This window comes from Syngnathus scovelli, chromosome 6 (assembly GCF_024217435.2).
Source record: "Syngnathus scovelli strain Florida chromosome 6, RoL_Ssco_1.2, whole genome shotgun sequence".
In the NCBI taxonomy this organism is placed as follows: Eukaryota; Metazoa; Chordata; class Actinopteri; order Syngnathiformes; family Syngnathidae; genus Syngnathus; species Syngnathus scovelli.
This window is the reverse complement of record NC_090852.1, coordinates 12,962,583-12,989,343: the sequence shown is the minus strand read 5'-3', so window position 1 is coordinate 12,989,343 and position 26,761 is coordinate 12,962,583. Positions and strand designations below refer to the sequence as shown.

Genomic DNA, 26,761 nt, shown 5'->3' with positions numbered 1-26,761 from the left:
TTTTACAACAACCACAAACATGGTTTATTCACATGAATGTATATTTCCCAAGACAAAGCTGGGCATATTAACACCTTCAGGCTTTCCTTGGTGCTCTACAAGCCACTTATACCGGCACCAGAGCCTGTATTTCATGGTCTACCTCTTTCAAAACAAAAGCATTTCTCCCAGCAAGCAACAAATAGATAAATCAAACAACAAACCAGAACAATGTGGGAACATGAAGAGGCAAGTGAAGGGAGGAGGCTCCCAGCCAAGAGACAAAATATGGATTCAATTATGAAGACTGATAAAACAAACTTATCCCGAGAGTAGCGGTTCTCAGCAAAATTCAAGTGCCACCATAATGTCCAGAATTTTGATGAGAACATTAACATACGGGGGGGGGGCAAAACATAATAATGCGGGACCCAGCCACTCAACTCTCCAACGTTGCTATTTTTCATCATTGCAAAAACGTACGAGTATGTGCCGACGTGCTTCAACAGCAACCGCCCAGGATAGACAATAATCCCGGTGTGGATTCCAGGGTGGGATGATTCCTCCTTCAGAAGAACGCACCAGCTGAAGACAGCAGCTGATTTTGAAGACTCACAGTCAAGTGCACGATGAACATCTGCTTGGCAAGGGACAGCGTCAACAAAAAACTGGCTTGCTCACGCCGTTTTGGATTGACGTATGGGATTGGTTAAAACGGGTTTCTGACTTCAATGTCTGTCAGTTTGTCTGCTTACGCAGACCTCCGCCGCACCGTAGCGCTGTGTAAGCGGTTAACGTTTGGAGAGTCCAAAAAGCAGACGCCTCTCTCAGGTAGCCACAGAGCTGACGATTTGGACCACCTCGCCGTTCTCTCCCTGGATGGTATCCTTCACCTCCATGTCTGCTTGCAGGGCGGGGGCAAGCTCGGCACCCTGGGATAAGCAAAAAAACGGAGGGAAAAAGATGTCTGAAATCTTATACATGATTTTGTATGAAATGCTTGATTTTTATAAGAAGTTGCAGTTTCTATGTGCAGCCGCCTGCCGTCAAGGTATAAAAATATAGTAGACGCAGGACACTGTCATGTTTTACAATACAAACCATCCATCCATTTTTTGTACCGCTTGACCCCCACAGGGGTCGCGGGCATGCTGGAGCATATCCCAGCAGTCATCGGACAGTAGGCGGGGGACACTCTGAACTGGATGCCAGCCAATCACAGGGCACACAGAGATGAACAACCATCCGTACTCCCACTCACACCTAGGGACAATTTGGAGTGCTCCATCAGCCGACAAAGCATGTTTTTGGGATGTGGGAGGAAACCGGAGTGCCTGGAGAAAACCCACGTGGGCACGGGGAGAACATGCAAACTCCATACAGGGAGGGCAGGAGGTGGAATCGAACCCGCACCCTCCTAACTGTGAGGCGGACGTGCTAACCAGGGCTCCACCAAGCCCAGGGATAGATTAGTGAGCTTTTTTAATTAATGCGAACTTAAAGGAATTACGTTCTTAAACTTTATGTTCACTTGTTTCACCATCTGGACATTTTGCATCATTATTAAAGCCAGCCCATGTATTTCATTTGAATCCAGCACCCCCAAGGCGAAGGTTTCGAAAGAACATCTTATTTTGTAACGCTAGAGAAGAACAGAAATGGCAGACCACAGTGCTGGTTTTGTCCAACTACAGGCCTGGCGTAGATATTGCAGAATGTCATTTTTTAGCTGGATCAATTTGACAATGCTGACAACGTAAATTGTATTTGAATGCCCTCTGACTGTGGTTGGTATGTGCGTGCAAATCGTGATGACTGTCAGGAATAAGTCACTGCCGGGGGTTCCATCAAACACACCTGCAGGGTTTTTTCTCCCTGCACACTCCACAGATGCAGCTGCATCACAGCATGTCACATATTTTAAGCATTGCTTATTAAAGAGGCCAAGTAAAACTCACATGGATGATTTTCATTGAAAATCTCGGATTTTGGCCATAATGAAGTATCGCAGCAAGGGCCTCGCTCTCCATTTGGAAGGATAACAATCTCATGGTTACACTTCTACAAAGACTGTTCTGACATGATTTAATGATTATGTACATTTAGCTAGTGCGTTGGAACTCTATGGTAGCTGGGTTAGACTAAGCAGGGGGTAAGCAAGACAAAGATTTCTACAGATTATCGCCATCTTGAGGAAATTGTCTTGGATATTATGTGGGGCAGGGAAATGATCCAGTATAGAGAAATACAAATGCAGAGATAAATAAATCAAAATGTGAGTCATTTTGCAAGAACTTGTTTAAATGCTACCATGTGTTTGGAAACAGATGACAGTGATTCTCTCAATTCCACACCGTTCAAAGAGATAGTATACAGTACATACCAGTGCTAACCTTTGGCTGAACTTTGAACTGTAAATCAGGAGTGTTTGCAGTTTTTGACATAAAAACCAAACTGTTATACCACACTCTGTACCACTCAGCTCCCTTTGTGGCTCCCATCAGGTTGATTCATGCTTGAAACCTCATAGCAGTGTTTCAGTTTTTATTCCCAGTTTAACCGCTGGAACGTTGCTATCAAGGATTTATTGGTTGGTTGGTTGGATCTAAAAATGCTCTGACTGAATGCCCAATTGAATTACAAAAAAATATAGTGACCTTAAATTGAATAAAACCCTCGAACAATGTCTGATCAAAAGAGCCCAAGTAGTTAACAAGTTGTTTGCTTGACAGCATCCATACCGAACTAAAATCAAGCTCAAATGAAAGCAGACTGTTGAATGATCCAACAGCTTGATGTAGTTGCAAAAGAACAACCTAGAACGTCATCAATCACTTGAGAAAACAAATAGTTGGATTGCTTGCCGCGGTGCAGTATTTGAAATACACTGCATGTGGTGGCAATCACACCGGGAACTATTTGCAATTTGGGTCTGAAACCTTCCCGACACTTTCAAACTGCGCCAGCAAATTGTTATTTATTTCGCATCAAGGTGGCAGTCATGCTTGACAAATTCTAAGCAGAGCAAAACTGTCTCGACATCAGTGTAGGTATGATTCAAAAATCAGATGTAAGCCTTCTGTTGATTAAGAAACAACCCACAGTGGTTACAGAAATCATTTGAATCTGACAAAAGTAACAACATTTTTGTTAAAATCAACAAAGGTAAATCGGACACCTCCTGTTTCACGATTTGGTAAAGTTCATATTTTTTTTATTGGTCAGTGCTCACTTTTTTTGTTTTTTATAATGATGACTAAACATGCAATTTTGAGGGAGTGTCCAAACAAAAAAAGTGTATTTCACAGAAAATCGCAGGAGACTCAATGAGATATGTATTTGTCTGCACAATAAGCAGCAGGCGGCTCTTGATTTACCACTATGATGAGTTATTCAGAGATTTTATATTTGTTTTGTGGTGCTTTCTTGCATTTCAGGAGGACATTGTGAATATCGTTACAGAAAAATGTAGCTTCAAGTTCATTTCTATCAACAAAATATCCCAGTTTTTGTGTTGCTTGTATCATTGATGGACTGTTCGTTCGGTGATGTCTGTTGCATTAAGCCTGATGATAGTGGCCATATTAAAGCGTTGTTGTTTTGCTAGTAAAAGTATATCAAAACAGTGGATTCGCCTTTGTTGTTTTAGCGTTTTATTTCATTTATTTTTATTATTGTTTTTTTTTTTTTTAACTAAAGACACCTAATTACGTGTTTATAAGTGTTAAGACGTTTTGTAGCTGGATTCAGCTATTCCACAAAATAGTAAAAACCACTGGCAAGCATCAATTTGCATGTTAACTCACTAATACGGGCGCCATCAAGTCTTTTTTTTTTTTTTAACTGAGAGCTATTCCTCAGGTACTGATTGACGTGAAGGGCTAGCAGTTTGATAGACATTCCTGAAAATACATATTTGTGCAAATTACTATTAAGTCGATGCTATTGATAATTGTTTATGTGTGTAATACGTTGAGTGCCATATTTTTGTGCGACCCATCAATTAAAACTGAAAGTCAACACTTCATTCTCATGCGGATGGTTTTATTTCAAACCTTTCACACTCCTTAATACTTCTTGACCTAGCATTATTTTCTGACATTACTGATTAAAACCGAGCATATTTCTCTGTGTAAAGGCAGATTTCGGGGAGAGTTTTTAAGATAATACCGTTGGTGGTGGACTTCTGACCTCCACAAACTAGTATTCGAGTTTATTATGAAGTCTTTATAAACCAAAGTGGATTGTGACTGATTTAGTGTTTACTCATGTACGTGGAATGTTACCCAGTTTCTGTTACTGTGTTACTAAGCAACTGTTTACACTGGGCACAAGTGACTCAAAGAGTTTGCCGTGGGTGCTTTTTATTTACCTGCACTGCATCTGTGTGATCTGTGACGGGGGCAAGTTGAACATACTGCACTTGGATGTCAGGAGGGAGAGCTGCGCCGTCGACCGCTGCTGCAGCCCCTTCAGCTGACGCCACCGCTATAAGCTGAGCTCCCCGGAGTACCTACAGATGGGGGACCAACAGATGGGGAAGGAGGGCAAAGAAACATCAATGATGAGTCATCTGGCTTCAACTCTGACCGAATAGTCTAACTGATCTGAATAAAACAATGCCCCTCATCAAGTTCATCCCGCAGAATGTGCAAAGCAGCAGACTCACTTGTTATGATTGACAGTGTAGCACACACCAGAGGAAGAAATAAGAGCCTAATAAAAGCAAACAGATGAATGCCTCATTTATGTTCAGTCTGATGTGTTTACATCTTTTAACTGACCACAGGTGTCAGACTGGAAGTGAGTTGTGTCACATAAACATACAAACCAACTTTGCGGCAAAAGAAAGAATCACAGTTTTATGTGAAAGAGATACGAGTAGATTTCTGTGATAAACGATGACATTATTTCACATTTCAACTTATTCTGTTATTCAGTGGCTTGTGTTTAGAAGAAGTCTCATCCCCGTGGTTTCATCAAATGCTGCTTGCGTGATTATTCAGTGAAGTTTTTAAGAGGTCTGCTTCAAAGTGGCCTTCCAGCTGCACTCAGTGCTGTGGTTGGCGAGGACTTCTCCAATAGGCATTATAAAAGGCAGAAAAAACAAACCTCATTTCCACACCATCTCCCCAGTCTGATTTTTTTACTTTGAACTTGGATAGTTCTGGTTTAGTTAATTGTTTCACCAACCACCAGCTTGCTATGTCTTCAACAAAGTTTCGCCACAATTTCTGCTGTGTCATCACCACCACACACCAAACAAATCCAGGCAGCCTGATGGAAGTCATTTGTGTGCAAGTCTGCCTGACTAACAGGATAAAACAAGGGGGTTGACTGAGGTTGAGGCAGTCACACTCTTAACAAAAAACTGTTAGATCTGGGTTAAATGAATCACATTTGATTGCCAAAAAAGGACTATTGATCAAAAGAAAATCTGCATGAAAGATTGGTGTGGGAGAGTTTTGGAGTGGTAATGAATTTTCTGAGAAGAGTTGTTGACATTACATTTATGCAGAGTGACATGCTTTACGATTCTATTCTAAGCTAAGCTTCATTTCTTGTGGCTTTTGAATTGTCAAAGCAAGAGCCAGTGTGGTGAAAAAAAGTGTCATTTTATGGATCCGTTAAGCCAATAATTCAGTCATGTGAGAACATGAAATGGGGAACCAGCTGTTTCAGTATTTCTTCACCCACTGAGACAAAGAAATCTTCACAGCTCTATTGTCAAGTACTCTGCTTTGTTTCTACGGTTGTGTGGTGGAACAACATGATCAGTGTATTATATAGGATTATTTTAATATTGAATTGCTATTGATTAACTTCAATTGAGTATACATTCAAGTTTCACTCTGCTGTCAATAAAGTAAGAGAACTTGGTCAACTAAAACTGAAGATTATTTCTTCTAAAAAGGAGGATTGATTGATACATTTCTTAAACTGTCTTAAATCATCATAAGGTGCAAGTGGTTATGTTTGGTCTGTGGCAGGTTCATGTAGATATTGTTTTTACAGTGGTCCTGATCCACTCATGCATATCGTTGCTAGTTGTGGAACTTGTTATACTCAGCTCGCTACTTCCATTGGAGAGTAGTTTGCATTCTCAGCTGTGTGAAGATGCAAACAGAGGCTGAGAAAAGCAGCTAGATTTGGAACACGAGAATCTTTGCAGAAAGGTCTCAGCAGCATATCCTGTGCTATGACTCATTGTGTAAGAACACGTGGTTTTCAGTAATCAGGTACAATGCAGTTAAATTGGGTTCAGTACTTGTTGGGCTGAAAATCAAATTCTAAACTGTGGAGTATGGCCTGTAACAATGTTTTTTTTAAAAGTCATTTTCCGTTTTTTTAATCCATCTAAACCAGGGTTTTTTAAGTGGTTTTGTCCAAGGGACCACCATTGTAACGAAGAAGCAATTTAAGGACCGCTGCTGTTGTGGAATATTATTTCATTTTGCACTGAAGGAGGATAGACCTATACAGGCTATTTATTTGCATTTGGGGAATCTCAGCTATATTATATTGGATGGGTAAATGATTCACAAAATTAGCTGGGACACAAATAAAGTTGAAATAACACAAAAATATATAATTTTTAAAAACGATTTTCCATTTCCAATTTCACGGACCACCTGCAATACCAATGCAGACCACCAGTTGACAATCCCTGATCTACGGCATTTAAGAACAGATTCTCATTTGCAATTGATTTTGAGAGATGTGAGTCCGTATGATAAATCAAATCAAATATTTACAAAATTAAAATAAAAAGCCAGTGTTCAAATTGCTGTATACAGTTATTTGTGAGACGACAACGATTGTACCTTGCTTCGCCTTTATATTTTGTTGGGTCACTTGCGCACAAGCTTAAGAGTGGTGGAAAACAAGAACACCTGCACAAAAGGTCTGGACCAGACTTCCAATCGAACCCTGGTCCATTTAAAGCGGACCAAACAGTCAGGTCTGAATACGCCCTAAGAGTCTCACAAACCCTCAAGCTGGCGAGTGGGCTTCAATGCTGTCTGTCTACCACTTTACACCATTGACACAAAACGCAGCAAAACTATTTAGTAGTCTAAAATGAATCTTCAGGAGCTATGCAAGATTCTGACTGAGAGGAAAAAGTGAAAAAACCAAAATGCTGACGCTGTAATGCTGCCAGCAACAATAAATAAAAGCATGATGGCAACACAAGAGGAAAAACTAAAATGAATCATGTTGAGAACCATCAAATCACCCTTCTCTCTTTAAAAAGAGACACCACTACAAAAATGACTGAGTTCAACATATGATGTCGTCCAAAAATATTTTAATTTCGTACACCAAGTTATGTACGTAAATTCCAGTCCAGTGACGCATCAGCAAGACTTAATAGATTTCCACAATGAACCATGTACATGCTGCAAACTGGCATCCCCAAAAAGACTCAGAGCAATCTGTGGATCAGATGATAACATAAGTCATCTGCTGAGTGTCTGAGTGAATGCTTGTTTTGATGTTTTGTCTGCTGGAGTTAGAATAGTAAGGAAAATCCCATTTCATGGAAGCCGCCAGTCTTAAGAAGAAATACAGACCTATACAACAAGCGATACTATTCTGTGTTTAAAGGAAAATGACACACTAATTTAGTTCTTTTCATTCCCAGAGGAAATCTCTCAAAGGCAAAACAAGGAAATGAAAAAAAGGAAACATTTGGACTCGAGAGTGGCTGGAACTTCCTTTCCGTTTCACAGCTGTCAACATCTGTATCTGCCAACTCTGGACAGATGTCTCAGCAGTAACACTATCTCCAGTTAGATAGGTGGGGTGGGAAGGCTTTTGGACTTTGTTTTGGCTGCAACTCTGCTGTAAAGATGCCCAAACATAGTCGTGTTCTCGGTGCTTGTTTAGTGGAGAGTCGACCGGAAAAATGAATATGCTGGCCTAAGACGTCTCTCTCTCTGACTGAACTCATCAACCTTTATTTCAGACTTGCGCGGAGAAAAAAAACACGATTTTTACAGCTATATATTTTACAGCACTGTGCAGGTTTCAATGTTGTGCAGGATGGTATCAACCACAGGTGTCAAACTCAAGGCCCGCCGCATCATTTTATGTGGCCCGCCAAGACAAATTGTGCATCAAATTTGTGTGTCATTACTCGAATTGCAAATTGTCTTCACTTTTAATAATATCTTCTTTTTTAAATATTTGACCAGTTTTTACTCGTCTGATTTGAAAACGAGTTATTTGTCAGTTTGTTTTGTAGCTTATACTGTATATAATATGAGGTGCTCATACATTTATTTGGGTTGACTGTCATAATGGCCCTCCGAAAGAAGCTATGACTACAATGCGGCCCGCGAAAAAAATCAGTTTGACACCCCTGCTGTAAACGTACTATGTCCTGTCCTGACTGTGACCTTGCAACCTGACCCACAGTTTCCTATCTCCTCCCATACAAAATCTTTACACCTGCACCTAATTAAGTTCTCTCTCCCGTATTCCCACCATCAAACTTAAGAATCATATCAAGACGTGGGTTACAGAGGCTCTATGACGAACCCGGCATGACCCAAATCCTCACCCTGATCCAGAAAATCAAAAGGGGACTGATGACAAAAATAACAGCTGTAATTAAGTCAGGCCCCTCAAACCAAAAGGACGGAAATTCCGCTCTGTTTTTTTCTCTCTCTCTCCGCTTTGCAAATCCAAACTTGGCCCGTCTAACTAATGAAGGCATTTTTATAGTTATGGTGCATTCCTTATTTTAAGATGATGGCCATTTTATGATTTGAACAATCTCATTTAATGCAGACAGAATTTGAAATACGCAGGTTGTCTAGGACTCTTACAACGCCAAACTATGACACAGAAAAACAAATAAAATACCCATTTGCAATAAGGTTACATCTGTACTTGCACAATCCAACTTCGCAATTCCGTTTGTGACATTTCCTTTCAAACATCTAAAACACAAGGAGATCACAATTCCGCTTGACCTGACACACCAGATGGCCATTTGGCAACACCTTTTGCCTCAACAGTTAACCTCAACTTGTATTTTCTACTTTCTTCTAGATTTTTAATTGAAAATAAGGGTTTTATATTTCGTTCCATTCTCTATGTATTCTACTCTATTCCATTCCATTCTATTCCGCTGTTAACATAATATCTTGATGGAGGGTCCAAAATGTGTGTGAATTTCACAATCCTTTCTCCCTTCTTAGCGCTTTGGTGCAAGTTGTTGTTTGTCAGTTATTCACACTAAAATTTTACAGCTCCCCTTGTAGGCTGTGTCGTTTTTTTCCCACACATAATTCTGAAGCCTTAACATCATCGCAGCAGGGACACAGTAAATCAAATGTTTGCTCGGGTTGTTGATGCGTATTCTAATTTGCAAATTTCAAAGCGCTGAGGCAGTTTAGGTTGTCAAAATTAAATTGGAAAAAAAAGTTTGCCTGGCAAAGAATATAAAGTACACCAACTGCTTGTCATTCTTAGTAAAACTGCTTTTGAATAACCTTGAATGTAAGAAATCCAATTCTGATGCAGGACGGCAAAAAGCCCTGTGGTCCTCTTGTCCTACATTTTCAAAGTTGACAATACGTATTGAGTGTTTCAATGTCCTTCTTGTAAATTTCCACTTGAACGTATTCAAATGTAAGTATTTCTGGACTTCAATGATGATGCAGGTCTGCACACAGCTTGTGCTGTTGTTGAGTCACATTGAAATTAAGTTGGAAACATCTGGTCCCTCTTACTTACAAAGCCTGTAACCCAGGGTCCTGCCCAAACAGACCAAATAAAACAGCCACAAGTGTACCGGCCAATGAAGGATACACACACGAACAGAATTTAGGATTTCCTAGCTCTGTATCTCTACGCGGAGATGCCATGAGGACACAAAACAGATTTCTACTCCTTTGAAACAGTATCCATCCCTAGGCCTCCCCGCTTTTGTACATTGCCCTTACACTAAAATGGGCCATAAAGCATGGTTTTTGTAGCTTTTTTACCTCATTTTACTTAAGCTGCATGTGTGAGTGACTGGAATCTCAACACACTACTAGCAAAACAGCAACAGTACCCCTGAGCAGAGAGGGAAAAGGGAATGAACAACAGGATCTAGCGATTTCATTCAAGCACTAATTAAACTCCTCGTCTGGATCAGGTCAATCGGGTCCATGTACAGGTCCTGGTAGGCTGCTGCCAAGAACCAGCTTTCTTCTCCTCTGTTTAATCTCTGACCTACTTCTCACACGGACCCAAACAGTGATGCTTGAGAGAATCCAGCAGATGCGCAACAACATCTGCTGCGAAAAGATGGAAGAGGTTCAACGAGAGGAGGAGGCGAGGCAAGGCAAGGGGTGTGTCTTCTGGACTTTGACATTCTTAACGTCCTTTGGTGGGCATCGGGTCCATTGTTGGAAACAATGCAAGCAGGTGACAAGTAATGTATAAATTGATGGGGGTTTTTTTCTCCACCTCTGAATGGCAAGCTTAGTGATTTGTCTTCATACCCTTGTTTTAGACTTTTGTCATGGGTCTTACTTCCTGCTTTGACAGATTTGATGAGGAACGTGTATGCCAGAAAATATGGAAATATGAGAATAAAATGGATTCCTTTGAGGCCAACGTAGACACTTCCTAAGCCATTTGAGTTGGCATAGACTTCTTTCAATTTTAGGTGGCAGCTGATCCAGTAATTTTTTATTTTTTTTTATATTATTCAAAGCTCAACTGGTCTGAGTGTTTAATCACGAATGGCATGAAGCAGCTCCTCCACTGATTCTCCTTTCCAACACTAACATTGTCTTCTTTATCGGTCTTGCCTTTCATCTTCCAAATCCCGCATTTGGTCTGCATCAACGCAGCGTAGTAACAAAGGAGACGGGCACTCAGGAAGTACAGTAAAAGAGTATAATATATGTAGTTTCATTGGTCTGCCATCTGTTCCCATCTCTTCCACTGTGGGGATTTAAAAGTTAATCTATGGTAATGGCATCCAATTGGGCTGCTACAACAAAGGCTATGTTGTCAATAACTGAATACAAATTTGAAGCAAATCTACATCGAGAAGAGAGAAGAAAAGTATGTCAGTTGCAAAACAATATACTATAGTTATATCATAGCTATGTTTTGAAAACTAATGTCATACAACAGAGAATTTTTAAAAACCTGCTGATGTTTTTCTATTATGATCCTTATAATGTACTGTGCCATGTTTATTTTCTTGTTTATTTGGTAAATTGAGCTCTAGCTGTTATGTTGCGTCACCTCTATCAATGTCCTGCCTACACCCTACGGTGGAAATGTAAGACTGATCAGTGGCTCAATGAATCAATGACTGGTCAGTACACTCGGGCGATGATTCAGCAACAGAAACAAGCATAATGGTGGATGGAGGTGAGCTCTAAAAAAAATGATAAAATTAAACAAACATCTTAAATTGCTTTTGTCAGCAGTTGGAGGACCTGTTATCTCTTTCCAAATACTTCTGTTTATATCGTACATAAACGTAGTAAATGGCGAATAACTGAAGATAACTGTGATAGGAAACTCAACGGTCTGTAGGATAAACTATTGAGGTGAACAACCTTTTTGAATCCCGATGCAGCTCAGCTGTGGTGAAGGTTAAACAATGTTATCAAATGGAACCAGATGCAGCCAAAATTCCAATAGAGATACTACAGTAACTAGCTGACAATGATTGTGACCCGTAGTGTCACAAGGTGGCAGGTGTCATTTAAGACATGTGTAACCATAGTTTCAGCAGGAACAGATGAACAAAAAAAAAACACTGAAATGGGCTGGAGAAGAATACAGCTCCAGGGAGAGAGACAGCGGAAGGGAACTCAACGTGATTAACTGTTTGGGATATGTTACAAAAATATAGCCTCATGTTCTTTTGTGAGATTACAAAAACAGTGACATCATATGTAGAATGCTTCAAGAGGACCTCTCTGTAAACAAAGGGGGCATTCATTTGTCCAAAGTTTTTTTAGACTAGAGTACTCATGATATCACTTCCACGGTCCCTGATCGGCCATTGCGATGTTATGAAGTCAAAACAAAAAGGAAAATACACATAGTGTCTTCATTTTGAAAATGCCCCTCTGCCAATTACCAAAGATAGTTGTAGAGTGATAATGTCATACCTGTTAAAAAAAAATCTCTTCAATATAATTTTGCCATTTTGTGTCTACTTAAATTTGTTTGATGATGGGAAACATTTAATTGTGACAAACATGCAAAAATAAACAGTCAAGGGGCAAACACTTTCAAACACTACAATAATTCACACGTGTACAGTATCTCACAAAAGTGAGTACACCCCTCTCATTTCCGCAATGTTTTAATTATATCTAATCGCCCATGCTGAATTCAATTTTAAACTTATTTCTTGTGAAGATACTCATTTAAAGGTCCTAATAAACAAAATTACAAATTTGTTCCAGGTTCTATCCATTTTTAAAGCGATAGTATCAGTCTATTTTTTTTTTCCCCAAAAGGAAAATCATGAAAAACATTAAAAAACACAAACTTGACCAAATCAACACTGATTGACATGGTAACAGACTTTTTGTAATTGAAAAAGTAATTTGATTGGTAACACTATCTCTCTAAGAGCGCAACTATGATGCTCATTGTGTATTTTAATTAACGTATAGGTTCAAATTTGCAGAGGTAGATATTGTCGTATTGTATATGAATTTACATAGATAGGCGAGTTTACTCATTGTACCGGCCCGGCCTATTGGCCTTCATGTTCTGTCAGTGAATAAGATTTAAGAGATGACCTGATGTCTGTGTGAAGTAGTACCATAACATTTGAATAAAAGGCCCAATGTCTAACAAGAGAGGAGAAAAAAAAAAAACCTTTCAATTTGTTTTGTAACAGCGTATCATTTTACAAATATAAACAGCAGCACATCAGTCTAAAAAGGAATCTATGATAGCATTTCACTGGACAACGCTCACTAATAAACCCAAGGGAATTAAATGCCTTTTGATTTTTCTAGTTCTCACATCTTAGAATCTCTTGGTGCCTGTGTATAAGGAACCGAAGTCTGCACACATTAACAAATGCAGAGGTTTTGAACTAATGCGTGTTTGTCATGGGAACAGAAGCTAAACCTAATAAGAAGGGGCTTCTGAAGCAAATTTGAACGGTACTATACATGTGTACTGGTGCAGCACTTCATAATGGACAAATTACTAACACAGAGGGAGCCAGAGAGGAATTCTTGCAGTCGGACTCAAAAAGAAAGTCATTTGAGGACATCGCCTTTGTGTTTACGAGACACAGACGAAAACCAGCGATCCTTAGTACGATCCTCGAGCAGTTGCGAACACACCAATAAAACGCCATCGAAAGCTCTCAAAACAAGTGTACACACAAAATTGGATGAGTGATTTAGATCTTCAACAACTGAATAAAGAACTGAGCAGCAGAAAGAGCATATTTCCAGATGCACATCCAGGATGCGGCTTAAGATCCTAACGCATTACATCATTTTAAACATTTGGACATATTACATCTGGTGAAGGGTGATTATTTATTTTCACACAGTCTGGTGCCATTCCTTCTCTGCAAATTATGGTCATGCAATCACAATTGCCGCTTAATTGGAAAAAAGCAAGTCATACTAGATTGAATAACTATGTTAAATGTCTGACTGGTCTTAAAGGTTTGTACATAAGAAAATGTATTAAAAAGCAGCTTTTCACATTAGCAACTTCACCCACCAACATGCATTTGCTTTGTAGTAAGAAAAAAAAAATCTCACAAATGCTGATTTTAAAAAGAAGTCCACAGACGATAATGAATTTAACTACCAGACCACCAGCATGACAAAGAATTTCCTCCCAAAAGCAGTGGGCAATAATTATCAAAACAGGCCATGTGAGAAACTGGAAGAGTTGCCGTGCGTCACATCAACGTGCTAACCTCAATTGTTGTCACTTTTATGTAGATATTCTAAAGCCATACATTATATTGTTTGGGTAGGTTGTTCCTTGTGTAGACGTGACACACTGTCAGATAAGAGGGTAGTGCCAAGGTAAATTTGTGATGGACCCTACAAGGTGCACAATTGAACCCCTAGGTACAAATACTGCAAAAGCTGAAAGGCATTCCTACGTTTTCTTCTCTAATGGCGATGAACAGATAAATGTGCTCCTAAAAGGTACTTTTCCATTAGCTCCGCTCCACACCGAAACTGCCTCACTTGTCCAATGATGTTTGCTTATCCTGTAGACATTTTCCGAGCCGAGTGGTTGCATTCAAACCATTTTTGGAACCATCTGCGAGGTGGTTCAAAAGTGCCAGCCATCTGGTCAGTCGGGCCGGAGGAAAGGCAAGCATTTGCTCTGCGGAGACTGCTCGCTTGAACTCGCTCTCAGCCAAGCCATCCAGCGTCCACTTATCCTCAGACACTGCTTTGTCAATATCTTGAAGCAGACGTAATGCCTCTTTTTTTTCTTTTAATAGATCATGGTGACCCGCAACTTTTCTCCAAAATCAATGCCGTCGCTGGTTGCTATGGTAACCCGGCGGAGGAGGCCCAGAGGCGCAAAAGACAATAAATACGGCAGCAAACCCAACAAACTAACTCTCCCTCTCGACACAACACAAAAGAGTGGTATAAATGTCATCCTCAAACAAAGGGAATTTACAATGCTTTCATTCCTCTAACTTAAGTCACAGTTCTTACCTGACCATCTTGGCCAACATGCACTTGGTGAATCTGGAGGTTCCCCTGAAAGACAGAAATGACATGCCATGAAAAAAAAGCTGCACGTGCAAATCAAATTTAAAACAAAGCACCTCTTCCTAACCAACAGATCCCACATACGCAGTCTAATGCATCCTAATTTGCTAACGTGTTTAATGGGACCTTTAAACTGCTAACAAGAAAAACGATTTCATTAAAAACTTTAGCTTAAACTCTGAGCTTGTTTACGCTAAAACATCGACATCAATTCACAATCCACTCTGTCAACCAGTATGAGTATAGTTCAACAACTGCTATATGAATTCTCAGTATGCAGTTGCCATAAGTGTTAGCTCATAAACACTAATACTATTCTGTCATGTCTGCTCACAACATGACTTCTGGAAAACAAATTCAAACAGCAACGACCATCATAAAAACTCTGAACGACCACAATGACATAAACAGGAATTCACAAACTGGATCATACCATATGTGCCATATTTAAACATGTCACAATTTTCTGCAATTTTCTTTCGCTAATTGCATTTCACTGTTTGCAGCAGTCTAAGATGTCGTATGGCCAGAGAAGAGTGTAATCTCTCAAACAGCTCATTTCCTCTTTGAGCTTGCTGGACCTAATGTCTTGATGGAAAGGGGTCTGTTCCTAATGAAAACATATTCGGTGTGAGTGGCAGTTGGGAGAAGTGGGATTCTGTTGCTAAGCTTTGAACTCTAAAAAACAAACAATCGTGAAATAGGAAAGGGGGGGGAGGAGAAAAGAAAATCGGAGTTCAGCCACAAAGAACAGGAAAGTCTTTAAAGCTTTTATCCCTTCAATACTCCTGGTCTCTCTCACTCAATCGTTCATGTCGTCCTCCTGCTGCAAAACTGGGTAGGAAATGTGAAAAACACGTGGGGTAAAGCGTCAGTGGCTCCTGTAGAAATATCAACCAGTAATGCACGTGCCGAACACAGTCTGCGATTACATGCGTGTGTATTTACATAAACTGGCACTTAAATAAAATAAATAAATAAATCCCTGCCCAACTACCTGACTCCAGAGTGACTTTAATGCGAAAATCACTCTTCAACTGTCAGTGGGCTTTAAATTTTAATTTCAGCTGGGAAGTCAGTTTTGTGAGCACATGCAGGGATGCCTGGTAGGGGACATGAGACATCTGAGATTTACATGGAAACAAAAGTCATAACTCTATGAATAAGTAGGCGGGTATATAAACATGAAGGCATGCAACAGGCAACATCTGTTTTTATTCACATCACTAATGACTTTACTTTAAGAGTCAGCTTTTGCGGAAGTGCTTCACTCAGATGTATTCTAACAGAAGACACGATTACAGTCAATGCAATTTCATAAAACTTGATGAACTATAATTTGTCACATTGTCAGTCGGACATTTAAAGCTATGACACACTGACAACAATTCTGGCAATGATGTAAATGTTATCATAGGGGTACTCTTACGAAGCACAGAATCAAATTGACAAGAATAAACTGTGAGAAACAAGTTCATAGTATTATACGAGTGATGACGATCAGTTAATGGACTAAATATTGGGTAAAAACATGTCTGGTTTACAAAAACCAAGCCCAAGGCTTGTCACCCCCAAAATTCCCCTTCTCACATCATGTGTGCGTTTGAATATTATGCTCAGAATGTGCACTGTTTCACCCCACTTATTCAGAAACTCAGTTTTTAAAATGAGCCATTTGGTTGGTTATTCAGTGATACGGAGGCCACTGTGTGAGGCAATATAAGAAAAGAAAACAGTTCATGCGCGAGCTTCTTTGCAACATACGCTGACATTTCATTTTTTCTTCCGACTCTACCTGTTACTGTGCAAGTTTGAAACGTGATACAGCAGAAAAACAGTAGAAAAAGTGAAGAGTTATTTTCCTCACACAACTTCACGGATAAATCCATGCATACTTGCCTCACTGTCTTGAGTGATCTGCACCTCTTCTCCTTGAGGAACCTGGGCAATGTGCAATTGGCCCTGTGGAATCTGAAAAGGAATATTTTTCATGAAATATCAAAAATACTGAAAATACATGATTACTTTTTTTTCTAATGCCATAATTTCTTCAGATCAACACTTTTTTTTTTTCGGGAAAAAACATCCGAAGTCGAAGGGTGGTATTATGCATAGATTTAAGGGGTGAAGAAAAATCTTTAACATTGCATACAAGTTTATCGGGGGGTTGAAAGATATTAATGTACCCCGATTGCAGTATGATATTTAATACCTAATACAGTGGTACCCCAGAAGTCAACTGCATTGGAAATCAACATATTCGGTTTTCGACACAAAATGTCGGGAAATCTTTGTCCCGGTTCTCGGACAAACCTTCGGAAACCGACTCGACTCACGTGGCTATTGTCAACAAAATAGAGTTTGTCCCACCTGCCGTTAGTCGGCATTGTTGTTTTGCAGGTTGTAGACCACTATAAGGTTGCCCTGTGCTAGGGAAAAAACACGGGTCCCAAGAAAGACGCAAGAGTAAAGCAGAAGAGGAAAGTGGCAAGAACAACGATAGAGCTGAAAGAGACGATCATAGACAAGTATGAAAGAGACGTTTGTGTGATGGACTAGGCAAGATTGATTATAAGTTCATTTTTTAGGAATAGAGAGGCAATAAAAACTGCTAGTGTCGCTAAGGGGGTTACATGGGGTTACCGGCCAGGTTCCAGTGGGAAAAACAAAAAAAGGAACACACTGACCAAATGCAACAATCGGATTTTTCTTATGGAGGGGGATTTCCCTTACAAACAATGATCCTCCTCTCCACCGCCGCGTTCATAGATTCAGCACCACATTAATGTCACGTTACGTAGATCTTACTTTTTTTTTTTTTGATGCCTGCAACATGTTTCTAAAAAGCTAAAAAGCTGGGACAGCAGCATGTTTACTACCGTGTTGTCACTCTAATTGTTGAATCTTTGTAGATTCTAGCTTTATGTACTATTTCTGTAATCATTCATTTTCACACACGTCACTGCTCATTTTTAGTTTTCAATGTATTTGTGAAAAAGAGTAAATAAAGAAAAGCGGAATTAAGTGCCATCAGATGTATATATTTTGTGTACAGTATTTCTCAAGAAGACCATATGTGATTGGCAAGCAACCACAGAAGTTTTAAACCATCCAAGAAAATATGCAATATGCATATATATAACCATAATTTGACAGCCATCTAAATTTGGGCCAAGCAAAAGCACAAATGGCAAAGTAAGGGCAGATGGAGGGAGTGCAAAAATAAAATAAAAAATACATAAACACTGCATGCCACATGTCTTGTCAAGGGGTTTTGACAGATACCACAGAGCTTGACAGAAATACGAACAGAAACACTACATTTCCATATGTAACTTAATACACCTCACAACATTTATGTCACTGAAGAGAATCAGTTGCTCGGAACCAAAAAGCAATGTGAACATGAAAAAGTTCAACAGTGCGGAACATGACGAGATATTTCATCAGCAAACAAAATGACAATCTACGAGACGAGCGGCTTTGAATTCTAACAGTATTACGTCAAATGATGGCCAAGAAGCTGTAAACTGGACAAGACCCAGTAGTGTGGCATCACGATACCACCTTTAACCAACAGCTGGACTTCAGCATGATATAAGAGGACAGCCGGTGCCATGTATACGTACTTTTGGGAGAGAAGGAATCGCATCAAAAGCAGAATAATTAAAAAAATATACGTATATATTTTTTTAGAACCATTGGCCATTTTTTCACACCTCTGTACATACTACATATTTATGTGCATACGTTCTGACAGCATCCCATTGCCACGTAAAAAAAAAAACATTTTTGGGTGGTTTGAACATTACGAGTTACACAAGAAAAAAAGATAACCAGTACCAGACACTTCCTGTGTGTCAGCCCACCTATTATGCTGTAATGGCCTGATTATAACCTTTGACCCAAACAGCTGGAGCAGTTATCCAACGCCAACCCTGAAGATGCAGTACATTTCTGCGTTTTGTTTCACTATATTGGATGGCAAAGTTAGTATCTGTCCATTAATAACCTGTACTTTAAGACCCGCCACTCCCACAGTGATGACCAATTCGGAGAATCATCAAGTAAAGACAAAACTAGTGATACTCACCACTTGAACTTGTCCATCCTCTCCAATGTGATGGAACTGGACCTGCTGATTGGCCAGTGTGTAGTGCAGGGTCTGCTGGGTGGCTGCTTCTATCTGGGTGGTTTCTTCTGAGAGGCCTCCCTCTGTTCCAAAGGAGAAATACTGAAATTACAATGGCGCTTTTGTACTTGCGTGAGTGGAGCAAAAATTAAGGCTGATATAAGCCCACATTAAAGACAACTCCTTATTACATGCCCCGACATGCGCCATTCTGTATCCATATATAAGCGCATATTAGGGGGTTCCTTGGAAAGAAAAGGTTCATGAACCATCAAATGCTACACCGCAAAAAAGTTTGTCAGCACTGTATTGAATATCATACGAGAGAAAATACAAACCATAAATTTTTTTGTACAAAGCTTAGCCATTTGCGAACAAGGTTGTTTAAATTGGATATGTATTCCAGACATTCGCATACACAAACACGGATTCTTGAGCAAGTAATCTAAACGATAGACCTCAGACTCTAAACACCTCACCAGTAGCCTGACACCCCTGAATGGATCCATCATAGGACCCACTACAGCGCCAAATTCCCCAACATCAAGAAATAGCGGTGAAAGATGTTAGCAGGTCTTCGCCACGGGGCGTAAGATTAAAGACAACAAATAAATAATAAATCACACCAATGGTATGTTTAAAAATGCAGAAAAAATGTCAGCAAATAGTGGGTAAGAATTCATTTCTTGTAATAATAAAATCAAATACTATCAATGTCGGGAAGAAGACTTTTGGAAAAGAATCAGTCCAAGTATAGTGTACTCTTGTTCTCGTACTCACACTTGGCCACATGAACCGATTTGGGCTTGGTGTCGAGATTGCTCAACAAGTTTCAGTCGTTACATTCAATTCTTTTGTGCAAGGTGCCAACTGTCATGAATAATGGGGCAGAAGAGTGATCACATTAATCATGGAACAAAGCACCAGACTGCACGCTATTTGGGCACTCGGGTGCCCTAATTTCTCAACAATAGCCCTAAAAAGAAATGAGCTTGTACTGGTGTGACCAGTCTTTTAAGGGGTGAGGGAGGAAGCCTCTGTGACTCTGAAATCCATCAGTTGGTTCAACCACAACATCAGCCATTCAGCACAGCTTGATCTAAACCACCCTCCGTTTGGCCGTGTCCCTGATATTCATGCACACGTGCATGCGTTTGGAATTTTATGGAATGCAGTAAAATAGGGCTAATACCAAAGTGAAGTCTCATCTAAATGTCACCCGTCTGTCAACAACACTGTTTGAAACCAATATCGTGCATGTTGTTTGTACATTTACCTGAACCTGAACCACGGGGTGTGCGTTTGGAGAAGCTCTTGACAGCCAAACTCTGACCACGCTGCTTACGTCTCCAGGCAGTGCGACACTTGGAGTCAATACTTTGCTTGATGCGGTACCAGTCTGACTCGGAGATGCCAAATTTGTGGAACAAGTGGCCTAGAGAGAAGCAGAGAGGTCTTCTTATACAACACAAATATAAGATTATTTCTTTTGAATGCATAAAAGTACTTTATATTGGTGATTTGAATTTTTTACATCCATGAACATAACAAGCAGAAGACCATGAATGCCAACTGTGTTAGCATCACAAATAAAGGGCATTAGAATTGACAATCTCCTAAAGTTTCCCAAAAGTGCAAAATAATTCAAAGGAGCAATTGAATTAAAATTGAAGCTATTTATGGTTTCATTCTTCACCCTGAGGTCTTACGGCAGTCTGATCCAACATAATTCGGTCTGGGAAACATGTTCAGATGAAACTATAGCTATTGGTTGCCGCCCTAATGAGCTATTTGATCACATCTCAAATCTACATGAATGTGTACCCCAGTGAACCTGCAAGCCATCTACAGAAATGTCATATGGGGGGAAAAAAATGCCCCTTCACACTCAGTAGGACAAGTTCAGACAGGAGTAGCAGGTGTCCTTTCATTCCTTTTTTTTTTTTTTTTTTTTTTTTTAAGGAAGGCAGAGTGAGTCATTCAACCGGTATGTTCTAGTTCCAGCATACCATTGTACCCTCGCAGTAATCTCATATACAATCCATATGTGCAAAATACAGTATGTGGCTACAGGATTCAAAGAGGACTCAAAGAGCTCAGTGACTTGAACGTGACTCTTTTCAGATCATTCTTCCAGACATGTGCTTGTCATTTAGAGTCTGGTATGTTATAAAATGTGTTGCACATTAACGCTTGTGTGCAATGATGAATGCATGTTGTTGTAACTCACCATGGGAATAGAGACTGCAGCCTATTTCTGTGTTCAATTCAATGCTGCTTTGTAATGGCAGGAGGGTGAATGATGGGAAGTTCTCAAAGTTCATTTACAGATTCCAGGGGTAAGGATTTAATCTCTCGCTGAGTTAAGTTTTATGTGCATTACTTTGATATACAATAAGCTCTACACGAATCATGCACCGGTGGTACGGACAAACACTGCACTGACTCAATGAAGTCATTCAATAGTAGCACTAGACCATCTTCCAAAAATGAACAAAATTAAGTGGAAGGACTCACAGCGAATGCCATAAATCATGAGCGGATCCAGCTGCTTTTTGCCATGTTTGCCCTGTCCAGAGAGGTTGGACATGGCCTGGACCTCCCGATGGAAAAGGTAGTCTAAGAGCGTGAGAGCCATTTTTTCTGCTGTGCGGCAGTTGGACGAAATATGGAGCATGTCGGCTGGTGAGACTGGACAACGAACACGCATCTCGGGGTTACTGTCATCACCTAACCATGTGCCCCCTGGGTAGTCCTCTGAAAAATACAAATAAAAAAATCATTTAAACAACAGACATACATACAGTATAGCGCTCCTTAAGCTACCCTGAGAACAACATCATTGATTGTGGAAGATTCTAATCACTGTATTAATAATGGAAAAACTGCTTAACTGACACCAAATGGGTAAGAGCATGTGGGCATAACTCATGTAATACAACAGCACCCTCATATGGTAAAAAGAAGAAGTGAAATTTCTGCGCCCAAGTGTAGGAAAGTCTGAAACTCGCAGTAAAAACAAACATAAGTAAATCATAAAAGACCGAAGGCCAAAGCATATATAATAACAGACAATGAAAGTTTTTAACATAACACTTTCCTGCGATGAAACAGGAAATGAATAATAAATAGCTATGGGAACATGTTTTATAATTGCTAATCTTAATTTCACACACACTAAAACTCCCCGTGTAAATTTCTTGAAAACATTTAGCGCTCCTCAAAATGAGACAGGAATGAATTTGTATATTTCATCCTCTCGTGATTATTCATGTTAAAAGAATCTGGAGGAGTTTCGATGTGCAAAGAGCAAAGACCCAATGTGAAAATGAACATCTGCGATAGCCAATCTCTTAGATGGCCCCGCATCAAAAAACATCACTCATCCCTAGCTAATACAACCACATGGGCTCAGGATGACTTTGGCAAAATGTCGACTATAACTAGAATAAGTAGTCGCGTGCACAAATGCCAGGTAAAACACGAGTGAGTCCAGACATCCTGTCGACTACTTCCCAGCCACTGAGGCATCTGGTCATCTCACAGTGGAAATTTGTTTTATCGCTAAACAAATCTATAATTCAGGTCTCCTTTTGGAAGAAATGGAAGCAATGCAGTCCAAAATAAAAACGAAAAGGATCATCCTGGCTGTTACTGACAAACCTAAAGGCCAAGGTCTGTCATGGGATAGAGACGCCTTTGGTCAGTGCCTTTGGCTAAGGAAGCTTATACTTCAATAAAATATAATAAGACAGCAATTTTATTCAATAAATCCATCCATCCATGCATCAATTTTTTGTTTCACTTGTCCCCACTGGGGTCGCGGTCGTGCTGGAGCCTATCCCAGCAGTCATCGGGCAGTAGGCGGGGGGACACCCTAAACCGGTTGCCAGCCTATCGCAGGGCACACAGAGACAAACAACCATCCACTTACCTATGGGCAATTTGGAGTGTTCAATTAACCTACCAAGCATGTTTTTGGGAAGTGGGAGGAAACCGGAGTGTCCGTAGAAAACCCACACAGGCACGGGGAGAACATGGAAACTCCACACAGGGAGGGCCGAAGTTGCAATCGAACCCGCACCCTTTGAAATGTGAGGCGGACTTGCTAACCAGTGCTCCACCATGTTGCCTTATTCGATAAATCATCTGACCTTTTTTTTCTGGTTTGATATTATGCTGCTCTTCATAAGCGCTGACACAGATGGCATCAGAAGTATACACTGTGTTGAAATGTCGCTCTATGTGAAATGATTTGTATGCTACTTAGCCAACCATCTGTTATTACCTGAGAACAAAAACAGAACATAATATGACAATATCTCCTCTAGTCTTGATTTGTGATGGCTGAAACCAGCATAGTTTTTATATCAAGGTATCAAACAATGTTTGTTGATGACTACTTGAAAATGAAAACGATTTACATTTAAGTGTCATAGCAAAGCTGTGACTGCTTACCCTCTGAGTTGAGTGTGATGAGTGTGACATTTTGTCCATTTTGGGCATTGTTGGGATGGCCGCCATTGGAAACGGAATCACTAGCCTCAGAGCCGCTCTCCACTTCTTCCTGACTCTCCTCAGGGCCAGGCACCTTCACGAGAATTGTGTTTTGGCGCCTCTTCGCCACTGTGCTACAAAAAGACACATAATTCCGGTTTCATACATCAGAGAACCTCAAAATTTCTTTTGGAAAAAAAAACTGAAGAAATTACTAGGTGGATAATAATTTGATATTTGAGCATCGTTACCATGGATACCATGGTGCAATTAGTGATGGTCATTAAACTAACTTTTACCTAAATCTAAGCTCACAAAAGTGGGTTACTGAGCAAGACCGCTCGTTCCCATGCAGCAAATCTTGACTGCAGTATTTGCTTTCCAACAGTAGAGGGTACTAAGTGACTGTGAAACCTTTATTGGGCGATTGAATACAGTTCAAAATTAGACGCAAACTTAAAATGTCTGTGGGGAAGGTGGCTAAAAATATGGAGCCTGCATATCTTCAAGACAAACATTCTGTCGACCTGCTTTTTGGAGAAAGTGCATTGTCCATGAATAGGTGCAGACAAATATCCATTTGTTACAAACGACACTACTTCCTAGCTACGTACTTCCAATGCAACATAAGATCACAAGCAACTCACTTGCTGAGCAGGTTTTCCAGCGAGGGATCTTCTTGCTTCATGGACTCGCTGCTCACGATCACATTTGTTTGTGGAACAACACTACGCAGGAAGTGGAGAAACAAGTTTTCGGTTGACACATTGGAAACTTCCTCCTAACGCAAATTATATCAATGTGCCTTCAGCAAATCCATGATGCTTACCATCGCACTTTGTTCCAAGTCTGCGTGGCACCCTGGGGTGATCCGGCAACCATTGGAACTTGAATAGAATTCTTGGCACAAGGCACCATGCTATCCAGCTTTTGTGCGAGAGCCTTACATGTGGCGTCCAGAGCCTGCAGCTTGGATTCAATGCCTTCCAATCTCTGGCTGACTGATGCAGTGAACGAGACCATCAAGTTCTGAGAAGAAGATTGTGCCAATACAAATATATCAGCGGTTCCCAAATGTCAGAAAAATAAACTGCCGTGAGAGCTTCAAACTGTGCCTAGTGTAGAAAAGCTTCAATACCTTAATATAGCCTATGTCTTGGTTGCTGCTGCTGTTCTCTTGGCTGTTGCTGAATTTTCTTTTTTTCTTTTGAGGACTCGCTTCAGTTTGTCCTTGATTGTCCAGCATGCTTGCTATGATGCAAAAAGAAGACACACTTGGACTAACAAACACAGGTCAAAAGGATGTTGACATCTTTTCACATCGCTTTCAATGACTCTTACCTGTTCGACCCTCTGCGCTGAAGTCCTCAACTGTTATTTGTACAATTTCTTCCAACTCCTCTTCGGACATAGCTCAGATGAGATTAGTCTTTTTAACAAACAACTCGTATGAATATAAACCCTCTCAACAATCACACTTTACCACACTTATAACATTGAAGAAAATTTCAAAATGGCACATGTACAAGAATTTCAAGATTACGATGACTAATTTGAGGAATTATATTAGATGTTTGAAACTTTCCATAGAGGTGGATGAGATAAGGAAACGACGCTAGAAATGTAGATAAGTTTACAATTCTCCAAATATTTCATAATGTGACATCCAATGCTGACATTTCCACACATCTAAATGAGGGTTATCTGATCAATGCTTGTGTGAAAGCAGACGAGTGCATCCCTATCCCAGTTTGTAATGAACTCCATGTAAAAGAGGCATCTGGGAGTACCATATTTTGTGCTGTTGTCCACTGGAGTTTGCCCACTGAATGTGTGCTTCAGTTTATTGGCTTGTCATTCTTCCAAAGCACAGGGCCTACTTCTGAAGAGTGCAGTTTTTTTACTTTCTAAAAATGTCAAGACTATAATAAATTCACAAACGCCAAGGCTACAATTATGCTCAAGTCGTCAAAGAAAATTTATTAATTCCTCTGAAGTTGTTGCAACAATATTTGATGATACAAATAAATGTGGTATTTGGACCTTGTCATGTGTGACGCAAATGATGCCCGAATTTCACATTCATTCACAACTCGGACAGATTCTGTAAAACCATGTTTTGGTTTGTTTTTGTACGCTATTGAGCCAATGATGACATTGGCTTGTTTGAGCTTTTATTGCACGTTGCAGCCTTGGTAGACATGAAATAATAACGATCTTTCCCCCCCACATTTTAAGGATGCTATTGTGGTGCAGTCTCCTCTACTCATCAAAACCAGGATTAGTACTTTTTCGGGACAACCAGAAAGGATTTTCTTATTTGGATATTTTAAAATATTAGAATGCAGGTTGATTTGTTCAGCGCGAACTACTTATTTATTTTGTCATAAACCATTAGACCCATCGATCATGTTTGGATGTTAGCAAATGTTAGCTGGCGCGAAGTGGTGTGCTAATGTTAAAGCTGATTCAAATACAGTAGTCCTACATACGCTAGCCTGGTGGTTAGCATGCTAGTTAGGCCTAAAGGCCACAAAATCATTGTACGACTGTCAAAAAGCTGCGGCGAGAAATAACTATGAAATATAGTTTCTAAGGAATTAATCCCCTCACTAGTGGCAAACAAGGTATTCAGTCCTGTATCGGCTTATATTACCGTGTGAATGATGAATTCTCGTGTTGTTTGTCGAGGTTCCGATAACGGCGTCGTTCCTCGCGAGAGAAGAGCCAGCGGCGCGGCGCGCATGCTCAATGGTGCAAAACACGCGTGGTGCGTTCACTGACTTTACAAGCTTGACTTTACAAGCTTGGTGAACTCATAACTAACACTGTCGGTGTACTAAAATCATCACGTTTCACAGATTTTTACTGAACATGTTATCAATTAACGTATCAAATGATTAATAAGATGAATTAACTGCGCATAAACTTGTGTTCAAATCATACGGGGCATAAAAGTCCCAAAAACCAACAGTTTGTGTCCTTACATAATCAATTTGGAATAGATGTGCTATTAAATTATATAGTATTTTTAACAATAAGTGATGTATATTTTTGCCGTTTCTTTGGCAAATTTTAGTAGTACAGTATGTAAACATATAAATAGAATAAAGATAAATAGTTTTTTTAATACTTTACCCCATACATGTGTCTACTGTAAATAATTCATATATTTGTATGTTCATATTTTGGTTATGAATATCTGTTATGTTTACGTTTAGATCAATTTTCCTGGTCAGCAATATTTATGCTACATGACTACCTTGGTGAGGTGAGAACTTCATTTTAGTAAATACTGCTGACATTACACAAGTTTCCAGTATTATGATTAACACTTGTATTACATTGATTCATAATGTAAATAAATCAAACAATAAAGAAGTGGAATTTGTTTAAA

At 39.9% G+C, this 26,761-nt stretch overlaps 1 protein-coding gene across 1 annotated transcript; it reads right to left on the bottom strand.

Annotated features, from left to right (window-relative positions):
* Positions 1-26,154, bottom strand: banp (BTG3 associated nuclear protein). Its single transcript, XM_049724260.1, has 13 exons — positions 26,021-26,154; positions 24,706-24,793; positions 24,503-24,615; positions 24,194-24,393; positions 24,012-24,092; positions 23,326-23,498; positions 21,385-21,624; positions 20,144-20,302; positions 18,829-18,950; positions 16,635-16,706; positions 14,679-14,723; positions 4,352-4,492; positions 1-911 (listed from the first exon to the last, which is right to left on the bottom strand). Exons 2-13 carry the CDS (start codon positions 24,773-24,775, stop codon positions 807-809), a joined length of 1,521 nt encoding a protein of 506 aa, XP_049580217.1. The 5' UTR covers positions 24,776-24,793; positions 26,021-26,154; the 3' UTR covers positions 1-806.
* Between the last annotated feature and the right edge of the window lie 607 nt (positions 26,155-26,761).

Coding starts and splice junctions, on each gene's coding strand:
- banp (XM_049724260.1), bottom strand. CDS start 24,775: ATGTCCGAAGAGGAGTTGGAAGAAATTGTACAAATAACAGTTGAGGAC. Junction 4,493..14,678: donor ATGTTGGCCAAGATGGTCAG/GTAAGAACTGTG, acceptor CCCCATCTGTAG/GTACTCCGGGGAGCTCAGCT. Junction 912..4,351: donor ATCACACAGATGCAGTGCAG/GTAAATAAAAAG, acceptor TGCTTATCCCAG/GGTGCCGAGCTTGCCCCCGC.